Source organism: Cryphonectria parasitica, assembly GCF_011745365.1.
Source record: "Cryphonectria parasitica EP155 unplaced genomic scaffold M406scaffold_3, whole genome shotgun sequence".
NCBI lineage: Eukaryota > Fungi > Ascomycota > Sordariomycetes > Diaporthales > Cryphonectriaceae > Cryphonectria > Cryphonectria parasitica.
The window spans coordinates 496,786-520,730 of NW_024468911.1; the positions used below are offsets into that span (position 1 = coordinate 496,786).

At 55.4% G+C, this 23,945-nt stretch overlaps 6 protein-coding genes across 6 annotated transcripts; 2 read left to right on the forward strand and 4 right to left on the reverse strand.

The window, feature by feature from the left end:
- Positions 1 to 1,976: 1,976 nt before the first annotated feature.
- Positions 1,977 to 4,896, forward strand: M406DRAFT_11775 (uncharacterized protein; the record flags this gene model as incomplete). Its single annotated transcript, XM_040915372.1, has 5 exons — positions 1,977 to 2,129; positions 2,235 to 2,619; positions 2,794 to 3,680; positions 3,766 to 4,517; positions 4,686 to 4,896. Coding segments are annotated over 5 exons (2,388 nt in total), but the record flags the coding sequence as incomplete, so codon positions are not given.
- A 386-nt stretch (positions 4,897 to 5,282) lies between these two features.
- M406DRAFT_39819 (uncharacterized protein) lies at positions 5,283 to 7,094 on the reverse strand (the record flags this gene model as incomplete). Its single annotated transcript, XM_040924116.1, has 2 exons — positions 5,283 to 6,141; positions 6,232 to 7,094. The coding sequence occupies 2 exons, from the start codon at positions 7,092 to 7,094 to the stop codon at positions 5,283 to 5,285; spliced, it is 1,722 nt and encodes a 573-aa protein (XP_040777722.1).
- A 2,136-nt stretch (positions 7,095 to 9,230) lies between these two features.
- Positions 9,231 to 10,247, reverse strand: M406DRAFT_220592 (uncharacterized protein; the record flags this gene model as incomplete). The annotated part of the gene is made up of 1 exon (XM_040915569.1): positions 9,231 to 10,247. A coding segment is annotated over one exon (1,017 nt), but the record flags the coding sequence as incomplete, so codon positions are not given.
- Positions 10,248 to 17,364: 7,117 nt separating this feature from the next.
- M406DRAFT_253877 (uncharacterized protein) lies at positions 17,365 to 18,595 on the forward strand (the record flags this gene model as incomplete). The annotated part of the gene is made up of 3 exons (XM_040916928.1): positions 17,365 to 17,403; positions 17,661 to 18,128; positions 18,323 to 18,595. Coding segments are annotated over 3 exons (780 nt in total), but the record flags the coding sequence as incomplete, so codon positions are not given.
- A 618-nt stretch (positions 18,596 to 19,213) lies between these two features.
- On the reverse strand, positions 19,214 to 20,263 carry M406DRAFT_355349 (uncharacterized protein). The gene has a single exon (XM_040923145.1). The coding sequence runs from the start codon at positions 20,234 to 20,236 to the stop codon at positions 19,859 to 19,861; it is 378 nt and encodes a 125-aa protein (XP_040777725.1). The 5' UTR covers positions 20,237 to 20,263; the 3' UTR covers positions 19,214 to 19,858.
- Positions 20,264 to 20,655: 392 nt separating this feature from the next.
- M406DRAFT_355351 (uncharacterized protein) lies at positions 20,656 to 22,450 on the reverse strand (the record flags this gene model as incomplete). The annotated part of the gene is made up of 2 exons (XM_040923146.1): positions 20,933 to 22,450; positions 20,656 to 20,862 (listed from the first exon to the last, which is right to left on the reverse strand). Coding segments are annotated over exons 1-2 (1,206 nt in total), but the record flags the coding sequence as incomplete, so codon positions are not given.
- Positions 22,451 to 23,945: the final 1,495 nt, after the last annotated feature.

Below are 23,945 nucleotides of genomic sequence, written 5' to 3' on the forward strand. Positions count from 1 at the left end.
TCAAGTCCAGGGAGCGCGTAGGTCGAGATGATGTTTGAATAGTTGTCCAAGCCAAGTCGGAGAGTAGAGACGGGTCCGGAGAAGGTAAAAAAGGTTGACATGTTTTTTGACCTCGCCCTATATGCTGTTATAGCCCTTTGCTCCTTCTCCACGTCAGGCCACTGTGCACATGATCTACGACTGAGCATGTAGTGGCCATGGATGGCAGGCGCAGATAGCACTCGCGTAGGTGCTACTCATTACGATACTATGTATATATGGAAGGTGCTGTCTTCTGTGCATACATACTATCCGTGACAGCTCAGCGCTTTACCCAATCAGGTTTGAAGCCAAGCCACACCCGCCTACGCCACGATTGCCTCATCAGTGGCTAAGGCCTGAACGACGTCAACGGGTTCGCAGGGGTCCGACGGCCAGCTCCTCCCAAAACAATATTTCTTGATGCATACCACAACAACAATAACAGCACGGGGTCAGACCGAAGAGCTCGCCAACCCAGCCCAAACTCAGACAAACCAGACCGGGCCTGGCAAAGTGCCCGACAAAAAGGCCAGGCTGAACATCGATCGATGATGATCGGCCCAACTTTAGCGCCCGGGGGCTGTTCAGGGCGTACACAACAAATAAAAACCTGATTTGTCGCCACGGCTCGGAAACAAGGACTGCATCAAAAAGTCTGGTCGTCGAATGAGCGTGTATCATGTATATTCCAAGGCCAATCGACCAGCATCATCTTTCAGCGCCACTTGCCCAGCTTTGGGGCACCCAACCTCCTCCGGCCCACCACAAACTCGCACACCAAAGTCATAGTACGTCCATCTTCTCAGAGTGCTTGGACTGCAGCACCATGTAATCTGCCTGTCTACTTACAAGGTTATGTTAACGTGGGCACTAGGACGCCAATCACTACCCATAATTGTTCATATCCCCATCCATCCATCACGCTCATCCCCCTTCCTGGCTCCACCATCCAACTTCTCTGATATTCCCCCCGCGCAATCACCCCTGGCCAGTCAGCAAACATGATGTCAGTCGGGGCTCACTACTATGGTACGGTATACTATTGTCATCATAGTCTGGGGTAATAGCCCTGGCCAACCCACACGCGGCTCTCGCTCACCTATCTGTGTGTTTCTTTTCTGCTATCTGGGCCGTTGGTGTCTTTTGATGACCTCGGGGCCTAGATGAGCTATCTACAAGGTCTGTCTGATCGCTCGGGAGCTGCTTGAATTGGTAATTTCATCGCCGCCACCATCATTCTTTATCCGTGACCTACATTGTCCGCCTGGAGAAGGCCGAAAGGGCCTAGCAGAAGAGTGGAAGAAGAAAAGGAAGGCCCTCATGATGAAACGTGTATTGATATGACAGGAACTTTGTCGTTGATTCTCTGGAGTAGGTCATTCAGAACGTCTTCACAACGGTGGGGAAAAGATCGGTATCGAGTGTACCCGAACAGATCAACATCAAGACACGGCAGGTCTCGCCAAATTTGGGAAAAGGCCATGTATGAAATTCCATCTCTTGGTCCTCCAGGGGCTCTCTCGATTCTGCTGTATGACCTCATCCCCCTCTGGAAACCCTGTCTTGACGAATCGAACCGATGCAACGCTTGTTGTTCATCCACCACACCACACAGGCACAAGTATCCTCTCAGCGTTCTCCTGTCTATCGCCCCCCCGTCTCCCTCCCCCTGGAGTTCCTTTTTGCATGGTGGCAATATCACCATGAGCAGTAGTGGTTGGGCCCGTTGTCCCTTGGAAAGACTAGTTTGTTCTGTCATGGTCCCCCCCCAATGGCACATAATTACATAGTACATGCTTATAATTATACCCATCACGAAAGAATTCATTACATATTCTATATTGTTAGCTTCAGGGTCCTCTTGACCGTTTTGGTTTCCCCCTTCTGCTTTCTCCCGCATCATGTCCTCTGAAGAACTATCTCACTTTTCTCATACCATTCTCGCCGATACTCGTCGGCCAGGATTTCACCAGCGGAACACACAGGACCGCCTGCGTGAGTCTACCAGGTCGCCACCTATGCCTAACAGCAACATCAAGAAGAACCGGAGGTCCGTCTTCAGGGAAGTGGGCCTCATCCCAGACAACGACTGCGCCACCGCTCTCATTGTCGAGGAGCCTATCCAGGAGGCGAGGAGGGAACCCGCTAATAGACTGCCGCCGCTGGATACGAGGTCTGCTGAGCAAGGTTCCACAACTGCTCACGTGCACGAGGAAGAAGAGGAAGAAGAAGAAGAAGGAGATATTGAATCTGAGAATGGCGGACATCGGGACGATGACGAGATGACGGGCCAACAGCAGCAGCAGTCGTCCCCATCTGAAGCATCTTCGTCGACGACACAGTCTCCTACGAGCAAGACGCCGTGGTACGCCAAGCTCGCAGCAGGGAGAAGACCTCGCGTGAGGACAGGCGGCTCGAGTGCACCGCCGTCTCCCGTCCTTAGTCTGCCCACCATGACCATGCTTGCCCTCGCCGTTGCTCTCGTCGCTCCACTGGTGAGTCGGAGCGACCACGATCCCGCTGGTATTGTGGACGCAGGTCCCATCTCCATCAGGACAGACAGTCCGACAGACGTGTGTGCTAGATGGGCACAGCAAAGTAAGTTTGACACTGAGAAGGGGGGGGGGGGGAGGAAGAGCGGGAGAGCATCAGCATCTGCAGGAAGTTGTTGTCGTTTGTCTTGTTCTTGTTCTTGCTGTTGTTGTTGATGATGATGATGATTATAATAATGATGATGGCATCACTAACCACAACCTTTTCCACCCTTCTCAGCTGCCCTCCTGAACGGCACCTTGTTCATTTATGGAGGCGAGGCCAAGACGAGCGAGGACCAGGTGAATAACACATGGAACAATGACTTCCTCACCCTGGATCTCACCTCCTCTTGGGACGCAAGCTCGCCCGCCCTGACTGGCCTGGCCCAGCCCAGCGGGCCCCCAGCCGTCTCCCTGGGTTATCTGTGGAACGACTACAACAACCTCTATCTTTACGGAGGCGAGTTTGCCGACAACCCTTATGTCGAACCAGCCGCGGTGGCCACCTGGAAGTACGCCATCAGCTCGGCCACGTGGACCGAGTATACAGACCTCGTGACGTCGGCTGGCAACAACTCGGCAGCCGGCGGCGTGGCCCTGCAGCGAGCAGCAGAGGGCGCCGGCGTGAGCGTCCCAGAGCTGGGGCTGAGTTGGTATTTCGGCGGCCACCTCGACGACTCCACCACGCCCGGTTGGAGCGACCAGGTCGCGCGCGTCTACCTCAAGAGCCTGCTCGAGTTCACCCACCCAGGCTACACCAACGATGCCGTGTCCTCGCTGTCGGGAACAGGCGCACCTGCCGCGGGCGTCTACCGAAACATCACGCAGGGCGGCCTGCAGACCAGCACTGGCTTCGGCGAGCGTGCAGACGGCGCGCTGGTCTTTGTCCCTGGCTGGGGCGCCTCGGGCGTGCTGATCGGCCTGGCAGGCGGCACGGAGAGCGAGTTCACCAATGACATGTCCACGCTGGACGTCTACGACATTGCCAGCTCGCAGTGGTATCACCAGCAGTCGACGGGCACCGCCCCAGGCGTGCGGGTGAACCCTTGTACTGTGGTCGCCAGTGCGCCAGACGCGAGTAGTTTCCAGATCTACTTGTTTGGCGGCCAGAATCTGCAACCTGCTGTGAGGTTTCGCCCCTCTCTTCCCTACTCCTCCTCCTCTTGGGCATTATTAGCAGTCTTGCTAACGAGCATTCATCTACACGCAGGGTGATCAAATCCAGTACGATGACATGTACATCCTAACCATCCCCTCCTTCACCTGGATCGGCCCCATTGCCCACTCTGGGTCCTCGATCCCCTTTGCGCGTGCAGGTCACACCTGTAACCTCCGCGACGGACAGATGGTTGTCGTGGGCGGCTTCAACACGACCGTCACGACCTGCGACAGCCCTGGCATCTACGTCTTCAACGCCTCGTCCTTGGAGTGGGCCTCGTCCTTCACAGCGCTCAGCCCCTCGGACGATCTGGACGCCGGGAATACCGTTCTGGCCGACAGCTATGGATACACCGTCCCCGACGAGGTTGTCAGCGTCATCGGCGGCAACCCCTCTGGCTCAGCCACCGTGACGACCCCTGCCGCGAGCGCCACTGGAGGACCTTTTGCCACGGGGAAACCACCCGTCTACACCATCACCGCCTCAGGGTCTACAGCCACCATTACCTCGCCGGGCCAGACTGGCGCCTCCTCCAGCGGCAGCGGCAACGGCGGCGTGGATGGTGGTCTCGTCGCCGCCGCCGTCATCGCGTGCCTCGCAGGCGTGTCGGCCGGTTACCTGGGCTACTGCGCTTGGCTGTACAGGCGACAGGTCCGCGCGTACAAGACCCATCTCGCCGTCACAAACCGCTTCCCTGCGCGATCCGCCAGCCACGGCAGCTTCGGCCGCATGCTGGCGTTTGGTCGAAAACCAACAAGCAAGGGCTCGCCCCGGCACGCGCGGGAGATGAGCGAGAAGCAGGCGTGGGCGGCAGCGGCAGCAGCAGCAGCAGCAGGTGGTGGACACAAGCGAGACGAGAGCGGCTCGTCGAGCGCAGGCGGCGAGTCGTTTGGCTGGGTCGGCAGGGGCAACAACCTCCTGGACCCGACCACCAGCAAGGCGACGCCGACCAGCACCGGGTCTCGGCCGAGCCCGTGGAGCATGTCGGGCGAGGACAACGCAGCCGGCAGCGGGTCGTACGGGTCTGGAGGTGAGGCGAGCGGCGGGCGCCAGAGGGCGGGAAGCGGAAGTGGTGCTAGCACGTCGAGCTCGACCGAGGGTTTGCTCGAGGGCAGGGAGCCGAGTTTCTTCTCTGTCATCCTTGGCCCTAGGAGGGCTCTGAGGGTGGTTAATGGCCTGGAGGAGAATGAAGGATACTGAAAAAAGAGTTACGACGACGACGACGACGACGACGACGATTTGACGGACAATGGCAATCATCATTTGGTAACAAGGGACATGACGAAGAACAAAGGAGGACACGGGGGGGGGGGGCAAAAGTAACAAAGCTGGGTTTGAAATGATTTCGAGCATGTGTGGTGCTACGTAACGCAATTGTTTTTTTTTTTTTTTGTGTGTGTGTGTGTGGTTTTCCTTTCTTCCCAAATCTTCTTAGATACCCTGAACACAATTTTTGATTAATATACTTTGACTTGGTATTGAGAGACGAAGAAAAGAAGAGAAAAACAAACAAAGCACAAAACCCTCCGTCCAAAAAAAACAATGCGCTCATCTCCTCCTGCCCTTGGTCACAATTTCGTGTTGGCTACCTTGCCTGTCAGCTCTTTCGTAATGGCAAGGCCAGCAGCTCTGCCTGAAAACACACAGCCTCCTAAAAATGTCCCCTCGAGGGAATTATACCCATGGACGCCCCCTCCTCCGAAGCCTGCAGCCTCCCCAGCAGCGTATAGGCCCGGGAAGGGCTCGCCTGTAGGCCTCATCACGTTGCTCTCCAGGTTCGTCTCGAGGCCTCCCAGCGTCTTGCGCGTGACCAGATTCATGCGCACCGCGATCAGAGGCCCATGCTTGGGGTCCAGCAGGCGATGGGGCGGCGCGACGCGGCTCATCTTGTCAGGCCAGTAGTTGCGCCCGTTGTGGATCAGCATGGCCTGCGCGTCCTTGGAGTAGGCGTTGTCGAACTGACCGTCGCGAGTATCGATGACCTCCTTCACCTCGGCATAGTCGAGCTCGGGGCCGCCGCGTTCCTTGGCCAGCAGATTCATGCCGGCCACCAGGTCCTGCAGGTTATCCTTGACGACAAAGTCGGCGCCATGTTCCTGGAATTTCTGCACGGGAACGGTGCCCTTCTTGCCGAGGACGCGCTGCAGCAGAAGCTGGAGGTAGCTCTTACTCGCGAGGTCAGGGTTCTGCTCCGACCCGGAGAGGGCAAACTCCCGCGCAATGATGGTCTGGTCTAGGATGAACCAGGTGTAATCGTAGCCGGTGCTGCATATATACTTGAGCGTGGCCAAGGTGTCTGAGCCAGGGTAGAGGAAAGGCGGCAACCTCTTGCCATTGGCGTCCAGCCAGAGGGATGATGGCGCGGGCAGGACACGAATGCCATGACCAGGCCAGATGGGGTTCCAGTTGGCCAGACCCTCTGTGTAGCTACAAGGAGAAGAGAAAATAAAAGAGTCAGCCAGCCGATCGTACAGGGCTGTAGTTGTCACGCGTCGCAGAGGAGTGGGTTAAACATACTGCCACATCCGATCCTTATTCACCACGCTGGCACCAGCCTCCTCGGTGATGTTGATCATGCGCCCATCGACGTGTGCAGGCACGCCCAGGACGAAGTTCTCTGGCACCTTGGGCCCGAGTCGGTCCTTTGGCCACGCGGCCTTCACCGCCTCGACGTTCCCGCCAATACCACCTGACGAGACGAGAACAGCAGAGCCATAGATCTCAAAGTCACCGGCAACGTCCCTGTTGGTTTTCACACCCCGAGGAGAGTTGTCAGGCGCCAGAATGCGACCCTTGACGCCCACAGCCCGCCCTGTGGTCTCGTCGACCAGCAGCTTGTCGACCATGTGCCTGAACTTGAACTCTACGATGCCTTCCTTTTCCTTGGCCTTGACGGGATCTGCAAAGACGCGCACAATCTCGGGTCCGACGCCCCAGGTAATGTGAAACCTTGGAACAGAGTTCCCGTGGCCGTCTGCCTTGCCGCCGCCCCTCTCCGCCCAGCCCACGTTGAACAGGAAACCCATTCCCCTCGCCTTGAGATACCTCTCCATGTCGTCGGTCGCAAAGTTCACAAACGCCTCAGCCCATTTCCTCGGCCAGTAGTCTTCCTTCTCCCGGTCGAAGGCTGCCGAGTAGAACCAGTCCCGCATGGCGAGCTCGCGTGAGTCCTTGATGCCCATTCGCCGCTGTTCCGTAGAGTCCACGCAGAAGATTCCGCCCAGTGACCAGAACGCCTGGCCTCCCAGGTTACTCGCATTCTCCTGGTCGATAATGATCACAGGAATGTTGTTCCTGCTGAGCTCGAAGGCGGCGACGAGGCCAGCAAGGCCGCCGCCTATCACCAGGACTGGTTTCTGCTGTTCCGTGCCTGGAGCCATGATGTGATCCTGCTCTGCTCTCCGACTCTCGCTCGTCTAGCCTTGTCCTGAGGTTGAGAGGCTGGACGAGGAGGAGAGGTAGAAATTGGTGGAGAAGGTGGAGGTACGTGACGGTGTGTTGGGAAGGAAGGTGAGGTAGAAAGAAAAGAAGAAGAAGAAAAAAGGAGGAGAAGGAGCTATCCGTCACCTTGTTTGTCCCTTCTTCTTGACTTCACTCGAGAGAAGGATCAGCGGACATAAATACAAGCCTGCGTTTTCCCCGTCTGAGTACTATAATTTGTACCGGGAATTGGTCCGCTTGTTTTGTGCCAGGACGATGAGGTGACATGGGCTGACAATATGCACTGACCCAGGCAAACCAGGCTGTATGTGGTCTGTCACACTCAGCTGCGGGCTTGTGTTCCTAATGCTTGCTTGTAGTCTACAGGATGGGCGCGCTGTGTTGTGCTGCAGTGCGTATTATTATGCCTCGGTTCGGGTTCGTACTGGCTCCCGCGGGGAGCGCTGCTGGGAATGCCCGTGACAAAAGGGCGGGTGGACGGCTTACCACCCCTGGAGTATCGATGCTCCTACTGCCTATAGCTACTAACAAAGTGAGAACCAGGACTTCATGTAATACTGCACCATGTGCAAGTTGGCTGACGAGGGACCTTCCACTTCGAGTCAGTTAGACATTTACCCTGTCTGGGCTGTATTCCATTATCATCTGACAAGCCGTGTCCGCGGCGCCCGGTAGATGATCCGATCCTGTCAGTGCTGTGAACCAGTGTTTACAGTAGAGAAGAAGAAAAAATACAAAGTACACCTTGCATAGTTTGTACAATTGCTTTGCGGACGAACAGTTTACGCCGGTTGATTCCAGTCACTGGGTGAGATACACAATTGCGGTGTGGCCTTTTGGAGGCCATGAATCCTTGTTATAGGCTATCTATCGCTGAGCGAGAGAACTTCATCCTGCCGCGTCTACTGACTCAACAACCGGTTTGATTGTCGTGTCACCATACGAATGATGCCCTTTAGTCACAACAGCACAAGACACTGGTCTTGCTTGCTCTCGAGGCTGCTGCGTAAACAGGGCATCGCTCGTCCAGCTCCTCAACTCCTCTCTCTGAGATTATGTTGGCACTCATGTCACCTCGCGACTCGGGCGCAAATAGGAGGCCGACATTGCCACGGCTAGGCGTGGCAGCCCTAGGAAATCGAGCTTTGGCTCACCATGCAAGGTGAATAGGCTGCCACCGCCTCGTTGGTGACAACATTTGGTATTTCCTCAAAGCGCAAAGGTATCCATGCCCGCACGGATGGAAAACAGCAAGATAGTAGCGTTTCCGCCTATCGCAACAGCACGCAAAGGCAAACTTTCTCTACCATGTCCAGCTGCCGTCTCCAAAGCTCGAAACTGTTCAGCAGCTTTGATGGTAGCCCGTCCGAAGGGGAGGGAGAGAGGCCGATGATGTTGATCCGATGAGCCCTATATAGGATAGCTGCGTGTGGTATTGTTTCGCAAAGCGTGCCTTCATTTCCTCGGCCCTTGTAGAGCCAACGTGCTCGAGGCGCCTCTCGTGGCAGATTGACCGTATTATGAGTATCGCGAATGAGCCAAGACCGGCGGACGCAAGTTGTAATCCAAGTTGACGAGCCCGCTGGATACGTAATGTTGACAGACCGACAACACCCATTGAAAGTGGTGTCATCGGCATTACTTTCTTCGCTGGGTGGCCAGAAGCATCTTTGGAACCAGTCTTGCCGGCTGGGGCTCGCATATAATGACCCCAACAGCGCGGCTCGCAAGCTGGCTGATCTCACCGGCACGAGCGAAACTTTTTTTTTTCTTTTTTCGGGGGGGGGGGGGGGGGCTTTTCACTTCATGAAAGCGACATCTTGGAATATGTGGAGGTCAGGCCCGGCGTCCCCCAGTTCTCGGCGCAGAAAGGTCCCAAAGTTGTTCAGCACCAGGGTGCCCACCAGTTCAGCCTCTGCTTCCTGCCCGATCCGTATCAGGTGTTGAGCAGCGTCTGTGGCCATGACGACGATCCGCTTCGCCACAAGAGCCCTGGAAGAGAGGGACCCGCCAGTATCGGCCGTTGTCTTTTGGCCTGCCTGGCTATCGCATTCCACATAGTTCCCCAGACTTTTGACCATAGTTGACTTGAGGATCTTAAGTGCAAGAGTGGCGTCAGGGTGGGTGGGATGGTGGATATCGAGATGCGCTCTGTCGATCTGAACAGTTCTGGTCAGCCTCCGCAGCTGCTCGCTCATGGCGGCAAAGGCATCAAAGAGGGCTTCCGAGGGCCGCACGCTCTGCCAGGCGAAGATGGTAGACCTCAAGCACAGGGCCCTCCAGGAGTATAGAGCGGTTTCCTCAAAGAGCTGGTTCTCGCGGAACATGTCGCCCGCCCGTATGATGGATGCGTAGCCACTGTTTAGAGGGGCGCCCGGGGTGAGCTTAGTCCGAACCAGGGCACAGAGCAGGTGCGAAGCAATCATGATGTCCTGCGGAGAGGAAAAGGCGGGCCCCTGACCGCGCATGTACCGATCCAGCCAGGTCCAACCAACCTCCTCGAGGCCCTCCTCGACCATGAACGGGATCAGGTTTCTAACCAGGGGTTTGAACTTGAGGAACGACAGGTCTCGTTCGAAGCCAGACGAGCGGAGCCATTGGAGAACACGAAGGGCGGTGCCGGAAGCCGCCATAGACTCATTGACGGAAATAGAGGACGACTGAGCGATGGCATCGCGCTTGGCAATCAAGACACCAGCAGCACGCTTTAGATTCATCAGGCCCTTTGAGACAGCCTGGTCGAAAACGTCCATAGGGTCCCGCTCGGCGGGTGACATGGCGGTAACCTTAGAGGGATCATAGCTGAAGAGGGGGTTGGAGAGGACGGCGCGTACATGGCGGTCGGTCGGAAAACGATGCAGGTTGTGGGTAGTCTGAGAGGTCAAGACGTCCGAGGTCTGGTCGGGTACGGCAGTGGTGAAAGAGGAGGTCGGAGTTGACGACTTGTTCTCAGGCCAGTCGCCATGCTCCTTGTCGAGGTTCTTGCGGAAGGAGGTGGTCAATGCATTGAGTAGTCGTTGAGACTCGCGCTGATTCAGTGGGGGAGGATAGTGGACCCTGGGGAAGAAGGCATTGAAGGGATTCAGCAACTTCTTTGTGCTACGCATCTTGATGATGCGTTGATAGCAGCAGCTGTGGCTGCTGGCGCACTGATGCGGTGTTGGAGGTGCGGAGGTGTGTGATGGCTACCTTCCATGGGAGCAGGGTCCAATACCCTGTCAGAAAGAGGACGGCAGCACCCTCGATGGAGGGGAGGGGGGTTCTTGGTTGATGTGATGTGTGGTACAACTCATGGAGGTCCAAGGAGGAGGAGAGGGATCATGTCATATCATAGAAGTTAGAGGCAGAACAAGAGAAGCTGACAAGTGCTGCCCCGCCCATGGTGGAACCCTCCAGGTGCCTGCCTGCCTGCCTGCCTATAGCAACTGTACCTCCCTCCAAGCTCAGCTAACAACCAGGGTATGTAGCCCCCACGTGATGGAAGCTACTTACTCATACTGCCGTCGTACTATGGCACGCAGGTACAGCCCTACCATAGTAAATCGAAATGATGCCATCACTCGTGCTCTCTCCCACCCTTCAGAACGGAACTGGTCTCCCACCCTGGCACATTGTTCCTCTCTGCTTTGTCTTGACTAGACAGAAGAGATGGTTGAAATGGCTGGAGATCAGGCAGCTCTGGGAGAGCATTCTGCCCATGTGCAATTCATTTCTTCTTGTTAGCTTCATGTTGTAGCTGCTATGCTAGCTGATCACTGTCAATTGAGAACACCTCGAGTACCTCCCTTGGGATCTATACATTGCATATTGTCTATGTTTGGGAGGAGGGAGATCATGAAGCTTAGCCAGGGGAAAGGCAAGGGATCTGGTCATAGGCCAAGACCCTGGCACGCCTGGTAGCTGCATTGTTGTCCTGCACGCTGCAAGGGCCTGTCGAGTTCATGTTTGTGGAGGATGAATCAATTGCTTGCTTTTAGGCTGCCTGTGCGAGATCAAAAGCCGTCCACTCGACCTCCACATGGAGGAGGTAGGATAGGAAGAAGAGCCTCCTTTTTGCACCAGGAGACAAGCTCTGTGTGGGCTGCAAGCAAGCCTGCAAGCTGCTTTCAGGTAGCCTGGCTCCCCCAGGTTTTCGCCGTGGTCAGCCTAGTAACTGGGGCTGGAAGGACTACCTTGGTCGAGGTGATGTCCTTAACAGATTTTGGTGGGTGAGTCCCGTGCCTGGTGTTAGGTGGGTGGCAAGCGTCGTTTGTAAATGGCCTGTGCATGGGCGCCCCCCCCCCTGTGCCCTGCGCCTCACCACTCCAAATTCGTCCATTCTGCGCAGCTGCAGGGCCTTAGCCAGGCGTCAAGGTGCCTTGTTTGACTTTTGACTTTGGACTTCCTCCTCCAGTGCCCCCAGTCCCCCATCCCAATTCCACAACTCAGTTCAGCTCAGGACCCCAAAAGGTATTTGGATCGCACCCCCAGCCTCAAGCTCAACTTCAAACAACACGCATCATCCACATGTACAGCACAACGCACCACCCCTAGAACTGGCCCATGCCTCCCCTTGCCTTGTGAAGTAGTCAGGCTGCTGCTTCTGCTGCTGTTCACTTCCTTTCTTAGGTAGTGAACAAGCTGATTTTCACCACCTTTCTGACTTTTTCCCCATCCAAACACGTCTTCACGTGTACAGTCAGTCCCTTTCCTACTCCATCGCCTCTCCTGCCACTCAACTTCTGGTCACAAGACATCGTCCGCCCAACTAAACTCCTCTTCGGACAATCAAAACTGACCTTCAGCAGCCCTACCCACCTGGTCTCTCGCCCATCCTCTGACAACCAACACGATCATCCACCCACCCTTCCTCCTCTCCCTGAGGACAACTCGATCCAGCGATTTTGTCGCAACCAACCATTCTTCCTCCCACACAAAAACAATCATCACAACCAGAGACATGTCTGACGTACAGGCGAGGCCAGCTGCCTCACGTGGCAGGGGCTCTTCAGCTCGTGGTGGAAGAGGCGGTTTCTCCAGCCGTGGTGGTCGCAGCAGCACGAGATCTGGTCTTGCCACCAATGGTGACTCTGAGGCCACCTCTCTGCCGACCCTGGAGGACCAGGGAGAGATTGCAGACCTGAACAAGGCACATGGCTCTCAGCTCCCCCTCATCAAGGAGCTTTTCCCCACCTGGTCAGAGGTTGACATCCTCTATGCTCTGAAGGAGACTGATGGCGATGTGACAATGACTATTGAGCGCATTGCTGAGGGTAAGCTAAACTCTTTCCACTTACCCGACCCCCAGGAATGCCCTCCTCAGTTTGCACGAATTGAGGTTCAGAGCTGACCTTTCCGCTTCGTAAACTCTAGGTAATATTTCACAATGGGGCGAGGTTTCCAACCAGAAGAAGGACCGTACCAAATCCAAGGCCAAGGATACATTCACTACTACTACCGGCGCCGATGTCCCTACCGTGTCCAATGCCAGAGCTCCTCGAGGCGGTCGTCCTGATGGCAGCCGTGGCCGTGGTCGTGCTACCGAACGCGGCGGTCGTGGTGCTGCCCGAGGACGATCCGTGAACCCTGCTGCGAATGGCGCCCGCGTCAAGGACAGCCAGCCCTTGTCTGTCCCTACCGACGAGTCTTCGGCCTGGGATACATCGAAGAGCAACGATGATGGTGGCTGGGCCCAGGCTGCGGCCGCTACCTCGTGGGAGACCCCCGCCGCGTCTGACCCTGCTCCTGTCGCGCCTGCTAAGGCTGCTGCTGATCCTGCGAAGCCCGCCGCCGTTTCCCAGGGAACGCAAAAGACGTGGGCTAGTATGCTCCGTCAGTCGACCGCCCCGAAGGCCGCCCCGCAGCCTCCCAAGGAAGCTGCTGCGCCCAAGCCAGACCCTGTCCTCGAACCCCTCCCTGCTGCCGCGGAGCCCTCTGCCCCGGCTCCAGATCCAGTCTCGGCCTCAGCCCCGGAGCCCGAGCCCGAATCGATCGCTGAACTGTCCGCTGAGCCACACGATGATCAGATGCCAGCAGACCACACCACGGTAGTCGTGCCAGAAGTTGCCTTGCCGCCCTCCAAGGATCAGTTGACTGAGACGAACCTCGAGCAGGTTGTTGACGAATCGCACCCTCCCGTGACGGACACTGTCCACAGCGAGGCCGCAGACTCGTGGGACCCACGTGCTACCGTCATCAGCGCCACTGCCACGCCCCTCTCCGCCTCGCATGCCCAACACCAGTCTCACAAAGCCCCCACCAGCGGATTCGCTGCCACCGCTATCAAGGCCACGGAGCGCACCGCTGTGCCTCGTACGCCAAGCCACCAGCGACGGTTCCTGGATCAGCAGGAGGCCGTCCGCATGCCTGTCGCTGCTAACCAGCAACTGGAGCGGACCACGCTCCAGTTTGGTGCTTTCAACCTGAACGGAAATGAGGAGGATGTCGATGGTGACCGCGAGGAGCCCGAGACCCGTGCTCAGCCTCCTGCTGACTCTCCTGTCGCCCAACCCCGCGCTTCCCTGCCTCCTGCACCCCCAGGTGTTGGTCCCGATGCGTACTCTGCCCAGAAGCCGGTCTCGTCCCTGCCTTCTGGCCCCAACTCTACTGGTACTGCATTTTCTGTCTTCCCCGAGGGCGCACACGCTCCTGAGAGCCACCTTCTGTCGCACGATGCTAATGCCAGTCAAGCAGCTCCAGCTCCTCCCACCGGGCCCGCCGCCCAGCAGGCCTCTGCTCAAGGTAGGCCGATCAATTCCCATCTTCTTTGATCACGTCCGCCCAATGAGTTTGAGATTTTCATGCTAACGTCGTCCTTTGCGACAGCCGTAGCACCCCAACCTCCCACGCAGCCAGCTGCCCAGCAGTTTGGCCGCTTCGGTCAGGCAACAAGCCATGAGCAGCAGCCTGCTTTCCCCCCGAAGCCTTTCGATTCTTACAACCAGGGAACCCAGCCCTCCGCAGCCCAGTCGCACTTCGACGGCTTCCCTGGCCAGCAGCAGTCTCAGTCACAGCCCCAGGCGGGTCAACAGCCCGGTGGTGCCTACAGTTCCGCAGCCGACCAGTACTCTTCCTACTACACGGCCGATCAGCACAGCCGCCCACCTTACAACAATTTCTACGGTCAAGGTTACGGACAGCAGCAGGGCCAGCAGCAGGGCCAGCAGACGGCGTCGGGTCAGCAGGAGGGTGGTCTTGCGTCTCGAGCTGGCTTGGGCGGATATGGTACCGCTCAGACCGATCTGGCGAGCCAGTATCCCCAGAGCGCGAACCAGTCACGATTTGGTACTGCTGTGGCACAGGATCAGAACAGCGGAAATACCACTCCCAATCCTCCTACGGCGCAGAACCAGCAGCCGACTGGTCAGACCCACCCGCAAGGCCACGCTGGTCAGCAGCAGCACGGAAATCAGTACTTCGGCCAGCAGCCGTACTACGGAGGTTACTACTCGGCCAACTACATGAACAACCAGTATGGCTACGGTGGATTTGGTCCGTACGGTAAGGGCGGCGTCTACGGCCAGCCACACCACTACGGCATGTCCCAGCAGACGCCCTATGACCACAGCACCTCTGCCGCGAGTGGCTATCCCCAGGCTTCTCTGCACCGCGCCGACAGCGGTGCCGCGTCCGGCCTCGGCGATTACGGGCGCGCGGGTTCTGCCCAGTCTGGTACCCAGCAGCCAGGTCTTGCAGGTACTGGCGGTTTCGCAGGAATTCACGACGCCTTCGGACGCGGCGCGTCCTCGTACGGAGCCCAGACTGGCCAGTCATTCAATGCCCCCTCTGCGCAACCCACCGGTGCCGTCTCGGGCAATGACGAGCTGAAACCGTTTGGTGACGGCAAGGCCGCCGGCGGGCCCAGCCCCTCGCTTGCCAGTGCTGGCAGGCCCGGCTCGGCTACCAACACTGTGCCGTCCCAGACCGGCCTGCCTCCTCCTCAGTCTGCCCAGCAGGGTATGGGAGGTTACGGCGGCTATCCGAGCCACCTGCAGGGCCACGGCCTGCACTCGCAGTCTGGCACGACTGGCTACGGTATGGGCACCGGCCCCGCACAGGGCCATCAGAACAGCCCATATTCTGGCTATGGAGGATTCGGTGGTGGCAACAGCTACTACGGTTCGCAGCAATCCCGCCACGGCGGCTGGGGTTCCAACTACAGCGGCGGTAATGGCTTCTAAGGGGAGGAAGTTTGGCCATGCTCCGTCGCCTTTGTCTGTTGCGGTAGTCTGAAACTTCTCCTCTCTTTCAATACTCTCATTGTGGTAAGAGCCTTTCTGTTAATGAAATTCAAGGGATATTGAACCTGGAAATCGGGCTGGTTTGACTTGATGGAGAGGCGAAAAAGGAACGCGTTTTAACGGGCCTGACATGTGTTTTCAACCCACAATCCCTACCTTGCCGCTGTGTGGTTCCTGTCTTTTGTATGATTTCTCTCTTACTACGGCCATGGAAAGGAAGGGCGGGAATGCGAACGCCCCCAAAAAAAGTTGCACCGGACATGGAGTTCTCCTCATGGGACTGATATGCTTTTCTGTTTCCTCCCTTTTCTATTATTCTTGCGCTTCTTTCCTGGGTAGAAAGGGATTGCTGGAGGATTTGCTGGCTACCTGCTGTTTTTCTTGGGGATTTCCCACCTCACAATCTTTCTTTGGGGCGACGACGAGATTGTGGTCAGGGGGTCCCTCCATTAAAAGAGGGCAGCTTGGAGGACCATTGATAAGGGAGCACTTGGAGATGCAAATCAGAGAGTCACGAACAGACCAGCAAGCCAGATTGCAGGGATAGCAATAAGGATGAATAGTAATTTTTGGTTCAGGTCCTGGCCAAAATGGCAAACAGAACCGCAGTCACTTGATTTCTTCATCCTGGTATGTTTGTCTCAAATTTGTTGTTCTGAACCCCCCGGGGGGGGGGGGGCCTTTACTTTGAACCTTGTTCTATTGCTGGGTGATAGCAACCTGAAGTTGGCTAAGGGGCCATGAACAAGGTTGAATATTTTCTGCCAGGTGCCTTTCCTACGGCTCACCACTTGACTTGCTGGATGTTTCTGCGTACAAGAGCTGTGCTACAATGAGCATGACCCCTTGGTGCTATCAAGTCCTTTGCAGATCAAAGTTCTCTTCCACCTGCCGTCTTCTTAGTTCCATGCCAAATTTCTCGATACCTTTCAGGGGCCGGCCATTGGTTTTAGATCACACCAAAATCTTCATTACATTCAGTCAAGGTATATGTATAGCAGCAACTGAGAAGGAGGGCATAAGATGGTCAATTTAGGAGGGCATGATCACTGTTCAGGAGGGTATACTTGCCGGAATCCATATGGATCACATCACACTCATCCCTGGCAGATGATGTCGCCCAGCTCGAGAAATAATCATCTCATCTGGTAGCATTGGGATATGTCCTTAGTGGAGGTACTTTCCCAGGCACAGCAAGATCGAAAGGGGGCAAAGCAGCTGGCTCTACCCAGCCAAATGTGATTCCATGCAGCCCAACCAGCAAAAGGAGGTCTAACTGTGATGTTGTTAATGTGTTGTAAGTGGATCATGGAGCTGTTGTTTCGGCTTACAGTTGTTTCCCTGGCAGAAGTTGTACTAAAAGTCAACCTCTCTGCGAAAGAAACTTCTTCTGCCTTCTCGAGACCATCCGACAGTCAACTATTGGGCTGAAGCTTGTTCAACCCTGATCTGGTACTATGCAGCATTTTCACAGACATCTTTTGCCTACAGCTGAGTGAATGCAGTCCCAAAGAACATTGCTTCCTTCAGTGCCGAGCAATTGAGCAGCCCATCTCTATCGACGCGTCTCATCCACGTCATCCAACAATCAACACATCAACCAACAACAACTTACCCATCGCACCACGCGTCGTCAGATCACTTCAGACCTTCTGTTGGTGAGCAGCATACCATTTTGATCAACCATCATGGGTTTCTTTAACAAGTAGGTACCTGTTTCTCTTGGATTCCTCTCCTGTGTGTGTGTGTGTGTGGATAGCCTCTTGAGTTTCGTTGTCCTGAGTCCTTGCTCCTTGCCTCTAATACCCTCTCTCTCTTCCAACTCCAACATGAAGATCAGTTTGCGCCCTGCCAGAATGATGTCCCCTCAGTCACTTTTCTTAGATTGGCAGGTTGTTTGCATGCTAATAACAGTCTTTTCAGGATCTTTTTGGGCCTCTGCCTCCTCAGCACTCTGCTGCTGGCTGATGTCCTCGCCATCTCCTCTTCCAAGCGTGGCCTTGGCTACAACGAGAACATCCCCCTCAAGGTAGGTCCCCATAATAGGTTCCTCTTTCCCACTCACCTACTGTATTCTGTCGCCCCTCCCGTCTTCATCATGCAGGAAAATGGTCTATACACCTTCGTACACACACACACCCTCTCTCTGTGTGTCTCTGTGCTCTGAGCACATCCTACATTCCCCATTTCATTTCATCACGTTTCTGTCTGACCATCCTGCTCCTGCCTCCTCTGGCTTCCAAAAGGACAAACATACTGACAAAATGCTGCCCCCCGCCGTATCAGGAGTTTGGCGACACGGGCACTCAGATCACCTGGCAGTACAACTGGGGCTCCAGCACTGCCCACAAGCAAGGCGCCCGCGAGTACGTCCCGATGCTCTGGAGCAACTACACCGGCGCCAACGTCACCTGGATGGGTGACGCGCAGGCCTGGCTGACCAACGGCTCGACCCACCTCCTCGCCTTCAACGAGCCTGAGCTGAGCTCCCAGGCCAACCTCGCCCCCGCCGACGCCGCCGCCCTGTACCTCCAGTTCCTGCAGCCGTTTGCCGGCCAGGCGAAGCTGGGCGGACCTGCCGTGTCCAATGATGGCTGGGACTGGATCAACCAGTTCCTGGGCAACTGCTCCGAGTGCACCATCGATTTTCTGCCCATCCACTGGTATAACCCTTGGAACCTGACGTCGGACCTCGAGACCTGGGTTGAGAAGATCTGCGGCCTGCCTGGACGTCGTCCTGTCTGGGTTACCGAGGTAAGTAATTGCTTTCTCCGCTCCCTCCTCTGAAGGTTTCCAGTCTTTCATCTACCCGTCTTGCCTCTCTATCACCCTTCTTTTACACTTACACAAGAAAACGCCCTGTACTTCACTCTTATCTCTTCTTGGACATAGTTAACTGATTCGGACAACCCCTGTCTTTTGTTTCTCCTACGCAGTTCGGCCCACAGAACGCAGCAGCTCTCACCCCAGTCCAACAGAACACCTTCCTCCAGCAAGCCATCAACTTCCTGGACAACGAGCCGTGCGTCGAGCGGTATGCCTACTTTGGCTCGGCGGACGGCGACGAGTCACTGCTGGCCAACGGAGGCCCCGCGCTGTCTACCCTGGGCAAACAATACGCCTATGGCGGTGGAGTTCTTGTCAACACGACCGCAGCAGGTCAGACTCACAAGTGTGCACGCAAGCGAGGACATGGACACCATGGCCACCGGCAGCACTGAGGACAGAAGCTCTGCCTGGATGACGAGAACAGACTTTCTTGACTGCTCGTTTGTACAATACTTGAATACGGTCTTGGACGACCTGCCTTGAGTGTGGGAGGAGGAAGGCTGGGCTGGTAACGGCAGCATGTGGTGGTCCTCCTGTCTGTGCTGGGACCAGTAGGACGAGCTTTTGATATGGCACTTTCGTAGTGGTATTCGTGGCGACACGATGCCTGCTGCCTGGACCGTGACTCTAATGAAACACACAATCAACCAATGCCCATTCGACTAAATGGATACGTAGAAGTGCAAGGCAAGGCGTTGCATGTATGGACACATCAAAGTAGTCATACTAGGGGCATGAATGACGGCGTCGGGCCCTCGACTTTCTCGAGCCTGTCTTTGTCAGTGTTGGCGTATTGGCAAGAGAGACAAAGTGCTGTGAACTATGCTCAACATGAATAACAACAATCCCAACATTTAATATCCCCATAGGTTCATCCGAGCGTTTTCGACAGGAAAGTATAATCTAGAAAGGTTTTCATCATGTAAACAAAGCCCTTATACAAGCCTAGAAAGGGCCGTCCCTCGGGTCTTTGGTGCTGCAATCTCAGCCAATTCCTGTCTGAACTTGGACGAAGAGAACAGAGACAATTCATGATTTACTCTGTGCATGTTTTCATGTTGAATACAGAATTAGTAAACAAGAGCTTTTCTATACAACGGAAGCTTTTCCCCCTCTCGGCTTGACCTCATCTGCAACTCCCAGAGCCGTTTAGACCACCCAAAACTACCTTTTCAATAATCTTATGACCTGACAAGTGTTAAAGCCCAACATGCCATGAACTTCTTTTGTCTAAGCCCCCTAAGAATATCTGCAGCCATTCTGGTCAGAAGACTGCGTGAACGTGAATGTTGACATTCACACACATAATGCGGAGGCAACAAGTCAAGGGAAGCATTTGAATCCCGAGATGCAAGAGGTTTCGGAGTTGCGCAGTAGGCCCAAATGTAAACATGTTAGAAACCTTTTGTAGGAGAACGAACGGATTGATCATGAGCATTTTTTGAGAACCCATGGACAAAGGAACAGGGCTTGTAAATGATAGTAGAATTTGTGTAGTGCACGGAAAACAAAATATCGAAACACTAGGCCAGGGATAACAGCAGCGTAGTCCAGACGAGCTTGTCGGAACGAGGACCGTCGCGTGTTACGCCGTCCATAAGCGTATTTGGGTTGGATGGGTGGAGGTCATGCATCAGCCAGAGAGGGAGCGCCTCTCAGATCTGCATCCTCCTGACATCAGAGATGCTTCTCTGCCTTTTATGGGAGAGCGAGGGCTCGACCCTCATGCTGGAAGCCTTGCGCTTCATAGCCATAGCCTCCAGCGGACTCTTGGCAGGCATTTTCTTGTGACGACGTTCTGGGGTCAAAGGCGTATTCGCCACACTAAGGGACCCATGTTTGAGACCGCGCAGGGCGCCAACTGTGTACGAGTTCGAGAAGTCAATGGAGTCCTCGGTAGCCTCGCCATTCAAGATCAGTTTCCGCTGCATCTGATTAATGCGGAAGGCCCCCACTGAGCGTGTGTTTGTCAAATGATCCAGAAGATCGCCGCTGGCGCCAGTGAAGAGCCTACCGTCGGTGCTCGCGGCCATAGAGGAGCGACGTGACGGTGTCTCGACACCGTCTGTGTTGGCCCCGTCTGCATTGTCGCCTTCCCCATCCTCGGCCTCAGAGTTGCCGTCGAAAATAATAAAGTCGTCAATGTCTAGATTCTTCTCTTCAGGGTCTTCTTCTCCATCGCCCAGGTAGGATGAGTCCTCACTAGGGGCATTGCCAATACCTAGCGGGAGAGACCAGAAGGGGTCCGTTGGCTTCATCATCTGACCCGGCGCAAGAGAAGCCAAGGAGTCTCCTCCCTGCCAGAAGCCCATCATTTCGAGCGGTAGATCGATGTTTAGAGCAGGGTTTACCGGAGATGACCCGGTGGCTGCCATCCTGGGCAACGAGAAGTAGTCGGATGGAATCTGGTCAAGTAGACGTTTTCTCCGAGGCGTGAAAATCATCATCTTTCGGGTGTGCGGGTTCAGGACGCAAATCGGTTTCTTGGTGGGGCGGACAGGAAGCCGGCCAGTGTGCGACATGGCTTCACCCGCCTTGTTGCCCTCACCAGCCTCCGTATCGGACCCTGCTCCCGGTGAAGCGCCTTGTTGTTTAACAGGAGTCACATTCCTGCGAGAGATAAGTGTGGGCTTGTCATCGTCGGTGGTGTCACCGTCAGCTACCGGCTCTCAGGTTAGCTTCTTGTACAAATACCCATGCAGCCACAGCGTCAGTCTCCATCGACTCACAGTCATAACCCTCGGACTCCTCTTCATCTTCCTCATCTTCTAGATCGACAGCGATGGGCTCAACAGCGTCACTGTCAGCAGCATCGGGCTGACCACCGTATCCCCGGTTCTGTCCCCACGTCTCATCCCGTTCAGGGACTGGCGTGCGCGGCTCCTGCGAGTCCCTGAATCCAATGAGCTCGCCCCCGCCAAATTCGCGGTTGTCGAGGGGGAAGTCAGGGACCTCGCTCAAGTCACGCTCGCGGTCTGATAGCTCTTCAGCTTCAGCCGCTTCTGTATGATCCCAAAAGCTCAGGGAGACGGACGAGTTGTCATCGTCGTCGTCGTCCTGCTCGATTTCACGGCGGAAACAGGGGTCAAGTGATTGCTGAGAAACAAAGATGTCGGGGAAGAAATCATCGTGATCAGTCTCGTCCGATTCGGACTCTGACTCGGGCACACCTGTAAAGCGAACATGACGCTGGACTGGAGATTCCAAATCCGCTGCTAAGGAAGTATCCATTGGGGCAGCGGCGGGCTCGTCTTCCATAGGAAAGCCATTCCAGCTTTCGCTGTCATTGCTGCTCTCCTCTGCAGCATCGTTAAAATCAATGTCGCTAGAAAAGCTCTGCATACCTTGCTGCGAGGCGCTGGTCTCGTCGTCGTCGGACTGGTCATTGTCCGCATCGGCAGCAGCGTCATCTTGGTACTCGAAAATACCCATGAAACCCGGCCGAGGGGAGCTGGCAAAGGCATCTCGGCCTTGATGCCATTCATTGGAAATGATATGCTCCTCCTCGGCCGCAAAGACATGTTCCTCGTCGTCATCATCTGAATCACTGACATCGTCGACGGCGGAGTAGCCGTCCTCGTCAGAGAGGTCGGCTGGGGAGGACAGAGATGAGGACGAGTCGCGGCGCGCCTGGGGCACGGGATTCTTGGGTCCCTTCAGCGGACGCTTGTTGACACCCTTGACGGACTTGCCACCCTTGGCTGCCCGTTTGATCTTGATCTTGGGCATGTCGGAATAGTTGTAAAATGGAAATCCAAATGAGAGACTTGGACCACTAAAATGTTTGCTCAATGCTGGAGCAGGTTGATCGAGTTCGAGAGAGGTATTCTTGGAGGAGGAGCAGGAGGACGAGGAGGACGAGGAGGACGAGGAGGGAAAGGAGTGTAGCGGGTTGCAAAGTGCTGGATCGATTGTCGAAGCCCCTTGGGACAGAATGTGTGTGTGGTTGTCTGTGCTGTTGACTTTCAAGAGACAGGCCTTTCTAGCTGTCGAAGCGCCCTGGTGATGAGACTGGGCTCAGGACGTGCGGAAATGGTCTGGGAAACTTCGTCGAAGAGTCGGTTTACTCGATGATGCTGTGTGACTACGAGACCCAACGGTCGAGTGTAGCACCCGACCAAGGGCCTCGTAGTGGGAATTTACAGCTCAGCGACAACCGAAAACATCTTGACAATGGGTGGGCTCGACGAAGTTGAATGCAGTTCTGTTGATATACTGTATATGAGTAATAGGGCGACTTCGTTGTCTTGCAGATGTTTGATCTTGATGATCAAGAATCAGAGAAGGAGCAGGAGGGGAAGAAGAGGGAGAGGTCAGAGGCCAGGGGAGGGGTACTAAGTAGCCTAGCATACTGTAGACAACTTTTTTTTTTCTTTTTTCTTCCTTCCCTCCCTCTTCCTCCTTCCGTCCCTTGGCCCTTCAATCAAGCACTCCCCCGATTGTACCAGTATTCACAGCGGGCCGGGTAGCAGGCAGTACGACATCTGGACCCGTGGAGAACTTTTTTCATATTTGGTGGGGTACTTTAGGGCACTAAGATGAAAATTGGCTGCAGTGATTGGTCAACCCGCTCCAGCACCCGGATCATGCTGCGGTAGGGGTAGCTAGCATATCCCTGCTAGGATGCCCTGCAGGTACCTCTCCATCCTTTACTTGCGCATGCTGCCGTCTCTGGGAACCTGAGAAGATACTTTCACAAGGTTGGATGAGAGTGGTCAGTTCCCAAAGTGCCTGCTATGTGACATGTGCTACTACTATGGTTCCATAGGACTGGCAGTAGTGACAAATGCTGTTGTATGGTGCCAAAGCTTGCATTGATGATTGCTTCAACCTTCAATGATGACTGTGAATCACAGCACCCACCATCACTCTGCATTGCAACCCTCCAGCTGCCACATGGTGTGGTCCTCCTATGATCCTGCTGCCTTGTCTACAAAGTGGTAATTCCTCATCTTCGTTAGTTCGCCCAAGTGCATCCAACCAGGTGAAACGGCACCCACCCTGTCCATAAGCTCGCCTCCCGAACAACGATTCACATCAGCCGCTGATGACTCTTCAAATCATGGAGCCATAAGCTATGCTTGTGATGCCATGACCACCCTTATGGAGCAGCACAGCAGGGTCGCAGGGGTTTGGTGTGTAGGAGACTAGGTGTACAATGCAGCCACGCCTGACAATCGGGTCTGAAATACGGGCACTGCCCTGTTGCCCCGTACCAGCGCATGGGACAGCATGGGGGAGGATCCCGTCCGGCCGTCCAATCGAAAGCCGGCCTCAACGTCGTCACCGCCAGTTTGCAAGCAAGGGACATTCGGGGCTTCTGAGCATTGATGTTACCTCGTAATAGAAAAAAAGGTTCACCATGGCTCACCTCTGTCTCTATCATGGTGCTGAATGTGTACTGCGGGCTCCCAGCTGTTACTACTGAGTACCAGCACGAAAACGACTCATCACCCGATGGAGGTGGACAGACATTTTCCCTCAAGAGGAAAGCCCAGCCAGTCTAGAGTGACGACACAGCTGGAGTCAATCTCATCGCGCGCCCCACCTTGAATCTTGACGACTGGGAAAATCATTCCCTGTGGGCGGCAGCTCAGGATGCGCCCGATTGACGAGTCACCTTCTAGCATGATCATCTGCAGGTGGCGCTTGAACGCTGAATTCTCTGGCCAGCAGCGTGCCAAGCAGTAACCCATCAACAAGAGAGGCAGTCAGGTTTTTGACGCCCTGGCGAGGCCCTGG

Coding starts and splice junctions, on each gene's coding strand:
- M406DRAFT_355349 (XM_040923145.1), bottom strand. CDS start 20,236: ATGGCCGCGAGCACCGACGGTAGGCTCTTCACTGGCGCCAGCGGCGAT.